The sequence below is a fragment of the Temnothorax curvispinosus genome, unplaced genomic scaffold (genome assembly GCF_003070985.1).
Source record: "Temnothorax curvispinosus isolate PA1 unplaced genomic scaffold, ASM307098v1 QBEX01005511.1, whole genome shotgun sequence".
Lineage (NCBI taxonomy): Eukaryota > Metazoa > Arthropoda > Insecta > Hymenoptera > Formicidae > Temnothorax > Temnothorax curvispinosus.
In genome coordinates this window covers 48,434-55,551 of record NW_020215291.1, presented here as the reverse complement: position 1 = coordinate 55,551, position 7,118 = coordinate 48,434, and the positions used below count along the sequence as shown (strand labels likewise).

General features: G+C 37.9%; 1 protein-coding gene across 1 annotated transcript in view; it reads right to left on the bottom strand.

The window, feature by feature from the left end:
• Positions 1-5,388: 5,388 nt before the first annotated feature.
• LOC112454889 overlaps positions 5,389-7,118 on the bottom strand; it is a 7,153-nt gene continuing 5,423 nt past the window's right edge. Inside the window, exons 2-5 of the mRNA XM_025016520.1 lie at positions 6,795-6,981; positions 6,507-6,661; positions 6,302-6,421; positions 5,389-6,135 (exon numbers count right to left, since the gene is read on the bottom strand). Coding sequence (XP_024872288.1) covers positions 5,940-6,135; positions 6,302-6,421; positions 6,507-6,661; positions 6,795-6,981 — 658 coding nt within the window. The 3' untranslated portion in view covers positions 5,389-5,939. The remainder of the gene's footprint in view (positions 6,136-6,301; positions 6,422-6,506; positions 6,662-6,794; positions 6,982-7,118) is intronic.

Sequence of the window (7,118 nt, the reverse complement as noted above, 5' to 3'; positions counted from 1 at the left end):
ATACCTTGTATGGTGACCTTAACATTGATATACACACATACGCGACACGTGGCACCGCGTGTCGTGTGGGCGCCCGCCGCCCAATATCAATCGCGGTGTGCCGGTGAAAACGTTATAATTATACTGTCACTCGTATGTTATGTATCGCTTTTTCTTATATCGATATGTTAATTCAATATCGCGTCGAATGCATCGTATTCTCCGTGAATGACATCGTACTTCGCGATATGATTCGCAATTGAGTATAAAAAGTTGCGCAAGCGGTTGGATAAAAAAAAAAAAACCAAATAAGCATAAGTCTCGTAGGCGAATATACGGATTTATCGTTGCAGTCATCGTTAGGTAACAGGTCGGTTTAACAATTACAAATTCGTCACGGTGAGTCGTCCCATTCTTTCGAACAACTTCTTGTAATTTCTGCTTTCTCGCTTACAGTTGCGTGATGATGCGCCGCTCACTGATTTTTCCGGATTCATTGAAACTGTATACCCTATTTTATTTATAATCAAGCGAGAGCGTTTATTTTCCTCGCTATCGCCGCGCTGTCCTCGTCGCTGTTGATCCTGCACGTTCAGCACGCGTGGACGGACGCGATATCAGGGAAAGTGAATAAGGATCTCCTCTCCACCCGAGAGAGAAAGTCCCTTCCTCTTCCTCCCAACTCCTCTCTCTCCCGCGCGGATATTTCATTTTACTTTACCGCTGGCCCCACGTTATTATCGTTCATTGATTTCGCTGATCAGGATATAAACCGCTCGAGTCGCAATCCAGCTCGCTACCGTCGTAAACGTCAACGACACTTGTCGCACCTTTTTCTTATTGACACGCGTTCAATCGAGACAGGAAAGCTGTTAGCAAACGAGACATCCTGTTCGCGATTCTAAAGATCGATACCAGGTTGATTAATCGAACGATCAGAGACACGTGACACGCGATTCTTCAATATGTGCGTATACTCTTGAGTATAAAAGAATTTATTTGGTTTTGGAGAGGTGGAATATAAGTATGGCTGTAAGTTATAAGATGTCTGAAAAATATCTCTGATTCCCCTCGTTAAAATATATTATTAAAAATAAAATACGCATAATTATAAATCTCTTTTTAGGAGGTATAAAACAGAGAATATATGAAAGAGATATATAAGAGATATAAAATTATTACTTTTAGAAAATTTAAAAAACAATTTTGTTTTATTTTATTTGGTATATAAAAGATATGAAATTTACACGGAAGTCTTCTGCAAATTATTCTTTGTAAACCATCATTCTTATCTACTTAGCTATAGCTGGTTAGTTACGTTAGTCAGTATGCTATTATTATATTTTATTTTATACATACTTCCTGTAGTTCTTGCCAACATTTCTCACCGAGCAATAGATAACATCTCATTATTATATCATCCTGTGAGATGAACATATTCGCACCATCGTCGTGATGCGACGTCTTGTGTAATCTTTAGCCTCGCGAGAAATGATATATCAGGATGTCTCTTTCTAACGCAACACTCTTCTTTATCCTCGCAAATGAAATGTAATTACGTGCTGTTATAACGCACGTGTAATCAACAAAGACACTTATTCGTTCATGGAAGGATATGCACTGTTACAGTTTGTGCAATACGCTGAGTTATAATGCCATATTTCCATAATCGTTTCCTTATGTCGCAATGACATTTTGTCGGCGACAGCGAATGCAATTGCAGTTTGCTGAGATGCACGCGTTCGTCGTCATAGTCACGTTTGTCGCGAAACCGTTTCCTTGTATAATTATTATGCTCACTTTCAATTATATATTTTTAAAACAATGACAATAGAATTTAGAGTAATTAGCCGGAAAAAATGATACCTTTAGAATCAATTTATAATTCCAATATATACTCAGAAAATTCAAATATGAATTGGTAATGTATTGTAAGACAAACATTATGCATTCTATGAAATATGCCATAATCTATATATAGACGTGTAGACAGGTGTGTAAAAAAAATTACACATAGAAACATGATTACTCTCCTGCAATCTCTTCTGCGACATTATCGAAAGGTCAATATGGGACTTGTTGCATTGCCCACAGATATTTCTGTTTGCACTTAAAAGTCGTATATTATGACCATCTTAGCCATTTAGTTATGTAATTGACTATAATATATGCAGTGTGGAGTTGAATACAAATATATATTTATACAATTATTTCATCATTACGGCAGATAGAGATTCAAAAATGCATAACAGATAACAAATTCTTGCTTTATTGCAAGAAGTGAATCTTAATTTCATAGAACATTGACTCTTAAACTCGCAATTACCTTAATGTTAAAAATAAAGAAGTTGCCGACAAAGGTGCCGATATTCCGTGTATTTCTTCGCCAAGGAAAAGGCGTTCTTAAATTCGCTAGAGAATCCGTAGACAAGAAACAATCAGAGAATGGATAATGTTCGAAGATGAAGTCAGGTTTAACCTTTGCCATAATAATAGCGATAATAAATCGTGACGGTAAAGAGTCTCAGCCGCGCGTGCAGCCTGAGAAATCTTAAATAGCCATGTCAAAATTCTTCTCTCTTCGCTGCACGCTATTTTTGAAGGAAATCGCGCGCGCGTTTATTTGTTTCCTTCGTTTATGACTTTCCTTCCGCAATAACGATAACGGTTTCGCTGCGACTGAGGGAAGTAGCAACGGTTGTAATAACGACGGAGGCTGAGAGAAACGGGAAATTCCTGATGGAATGTCGTCACGATCAAGGATGACCGGTAAACCGGGCGAGATCACTCCGGATTCACGATTAGAATCTTACGTAGGCGCTGTCGCGAAAGTATTGTCCATATATGTGCATGCGTGTATCTTCGCGTCTTCGTTGGAAAGCATCCCTTTAATTGTTACGTTTGCCGTAATGTATTAATACCGTTTCTTGATTTGATCATATTTCTCTTTCCATTGAATTTAATGTCGATTTTTCGGAAGATAAATGCTGGACGAAGTTGTTGCTAAGTTGCAAATATATCATGATTCTAAATTCCTTTATGTTTTTCAGAAGGAATTTATTTTACGATTATCTACTGTATTTAATTTCGTATATTTTATAAACAGCTCAATTAATATTAACTATTCTCACTGTGGCTTATAAATGTCAATTTTTTAACTAGATTTTTTGCAGGTTTCTTCAGGTCGAAACGTCTTGTTCTACCTATGACATTTCCTTTTCTTCTCTGACTTCTAAGAATAGCATCGATCCTTCTGCTCGCAAGTCACCGACGGGCTTTCGTTTTTTTTTCTCTCCTTCTCACCTTCCCTTTCGTCGTTCGTGGCCAAAATGTGGCCATCCCGGTGTCAGGACGCGGCTCGGATGTTCTTTGTGAGTGAAATGTTTCTCGTAAAGGCCTCAAGGCCGACCAGATGCCACCTCCTCTCACTTTCCTGTCATATACCTCTGCTCTTACGATCCCCGTCGTGACCACCTTTCTCTCTCTCTCCCTCGTTTCTTTTCGTTTTCTAGCATTTTATCCACAATCTCTCCCTTGGATACTTCGGCGGTTCGTGGCCCTTTCGTATCGCGATTTGCAATCGACCCAAGGCTGCACAGGACAGCCGAAACCATAAATCCCCTCTATAAACCCCGCCCGATAAAATTGAGTCCACGATGAACTTTAAAGTTCAGCGCTCTCGTGCTCACGAACGAATTACAATCGCTTTAGGTCATGTAAACGCCGACGTTTCGATTAGTTTTGGAGTCCAGTCGCAGATTTGTATCGCGATCTGCCGATCGTAGTTTCCAGGATTCCAATCCTTTGTGCCGAAAACCCGTTATTGTCAATGTGTTGTAAGAGTCAATATGTGTGGATGTGCAATATTGAGCGACGATGAATCACTGGTACTCTCTCACTTTAAACATTTGTTTTATGAATAATATACATAGTTTGCGTTGTCATTACTGTCATAAACTACATCTAATTAGAATATACTTTAATATTATTTCCTGATAGTTACGACAGCTGACTTGTTTAAGCACCTTACTTTTTAAAGCTTGGATCGTGCTTCGTGTCCATTGTACCGAGACATTTCTGCATATCGTGAGTTTGGGTGTGCAAGAGACATTTCGATGGGGGTGAAAGGCATTAAACGAGCGTTGTGAAGAGGTCGTGATTGGATTATTTATTGGCAATAAAGTGGGTCGGTCGCACCAAACTTTCGGAGTTTCGGGAGTGGTAATGCGGCACTTCTCGTGCGGCACACTCGCATAATGTAAGAATGCGGGAGTGCACGCCCCAAACGCCTCCAACATTCCGAAGTTCGTCGTAGGACGTTTTCTCCCGTGTGCACATTCCGCGAGGATGCGTGTGCATTATTTTTACACGACTCCGAGCATTTGCGAACTGTGACGGGACAATAATGGAGAACGTAAGGCGTCCGGCGCCGATCGGATGAGTCAGGGATTGAATACGTTTGTTACGAAGTCGCCTAAATCTCAAACTATAAATTACGAGTTTAAGTCTACTTTCTGACTTTCAAAAAGATAAAATAGTGAAAAAACGTATAAGAAAGAATAAAAGTAATAAATAGTTACTTACGAGTTTTTTTTTTCGGTTTACTGCCAAATAACTGTGAATAACTTATAATAATATGTAGCGTGAATTAAGCAGAATAATTAAAAAGAATGTTTCTGACAAGTTGAGTATGTAGATAAATATTTAACTGTTTCAATTATTAATTACTTACTTGTATAAATGTAATGTAAATATCCCAAAAATCAAAAGAGAAATGTTATTTGATTCTCTCCCGGTAAAAATAAAATTTTGTACGCGCACAAACAGAACGTTGTTTTGCAATTTTTGTTATACACAATTAAGATTTTACACTTGACTGATGATGTAATCCAACGACGTTTATTTTTCTTCAATTACATCTCATCTTTGTTTTGAAGAACAATGAGTTATTGTATTTTTTTCGTGAGATCATTAAAGTATATCTCATAATGAAACAAGTTTTACAGCACGTCTATACTAATTGAAAAGATACATAAGAGATAATTGACTGAAATTTAAATTAAAAATAGTCGTACTTTTTTATCTGCTCGCAAATAAATTTTAAATTCTATTAAAAAATAGATAATAATAAGCAATCATATCATATTTTTTTTCTTTGCATTCTAAATTTAGTTATCAAAGTTTAAATTTTCTTTAATATACGCTATAAAAAGACTAAGTATAAACAAATGTAATTTTATAGAAGCTAATCTCAGTTTATAAATTTGTTTCAAATTTGATTTTAACAATTCCGTTTTCTCTATATTCATGTAACATAATTACCATTCTGTGTTTTAATGATGAAGTATCGCTTTAGTAAGATTTATGTTGTGAGAACAATTAAAAGACTACATGGAGTAGAGTCGCTTTCCAGAGAAACTTTATTGTCACATTAATTTACATTTATACAATAGATGATTTAGGTGCTTGACGGATGACAGTGTTTTGCTATGTACACATCATTTCTCCATCATCCCCAACATGCACGCGTCGATCGAAGCTTAGTATGGCTAAGGGGAAGATCTCATTTCTTTTTTTCGATTAACACTCGTCGTAATAATCGATACTTCCTAGCTTTCTGTTGATCGTTTATATTTTTAATATCGCGCGGTAAGACATAAACGAAGTTATTGTTCGAGAAAGACGTGATGTCTCCATATGACTCGTGCACAAAATGTACTACAATTCTTTAGTGTGATTAATTGTGTATCGAAAGTTCGCCTACACGGAAATCGAGACTATGGTATTCCGGATCTACGGTTCCTAAGAATTCGGCAAGTAAGACTGTTTTATAAAATCGTACAAGAAAATCGTGAGAAAGACGACGGTTTTCGGACACTGATCGATTGTCGAATTCGATTGATGCGCGTTCTAAGAAATCAACAAGCTCAGGCAACTCTTATCACGAATTGGCGATCGCTTTAACTGCGCCTGCGGTAGGAGTTGCCTTTAGTTGGCTTTACTTGGATTTCCTCCCGCTGGGTCTCTTCAACCTCCTCCTGAACAGTCTTTCCTCTTCCTCCGAACCTGCCGCGTCCTAATGTTCTTGCATCGTTACCTACGTTACTTGCGTTACCTGCGTTACTTGTGCTAGCCTTACGATTGTTTGTGCTGGCTCTGGAAATATATCATGCCATTATAATATGTACATGTTTCGCGTAAAAGAAACATACGACGTTTAAAATAATTATCTTTATGAGATACTGTTATCTTTTTAAAATAGAAGTCATTGTACTGTTGAGAATCATAGAAGATCTGTTTTTTTTTTTAAATATTGCTTTACTTTGACTTGGCTGTGGTATGTTCCACTGCAGAATGCGTGGCGGCAGTTTCACGTGAATGACTACTAGGTCCAGTTTGAGCTCTTCGTCTCTTCAAGGCAGCCAAAAGATCCTCGTTTGATCTGAAATTACATAAGCGCATACCTGTTATAAAATATCCGGATAAAATATCTACGGAATATTTTACCGTATAAATATAGTAATTACCTGAAGGGCCTGACGCCACCGTTGTTTCGAAGTTTCTTCGCAGATTCAGTCGTCGTCGTAAGCGCTTCGTCCTGATTTTCGTCAAGCGCGTCTTCGCCTTCCACCTCTTCTTCTTCGGGCGCTTGCTCTACCGGTTTCGATGTTGTTGATTGTGCCTAGAGAGGGGAAAAAAGAGAGAAAAAGATAGAGATATTTTCGTATATATGATTAAGATGTTGAATTTATTTTAATATTATTTTAATTTTACTTCGTATTGTCGCACAACGCGTTAAAAGATGTTGAACTCACCGGTGCTTTCTTTTTTCCTACATTTGGTACATTGACACGTCCTCTCGAAGATAGAAGACCTCCCAGTCGACCACCTGCTGGTTTTGTCGGCGCCGGTGTCACCGGCGCGGGCGCTGCTGCCTCCTCCTCGTAATCATATTCCTCTTCGGCTGATTTGCAGACGGCTATTATACAGAGGGCCAATATTCTGCAAAGAACACATTTACGTAAATTATAATTTTTCACTATACTAGCGTCTTTTTCCAATTTACGTTCCCGTTGCTTCTCAGAAAAAGCACAAGATTGTAAAATTCTTTTAATGTTCAGTTATAGCATAACCACGTT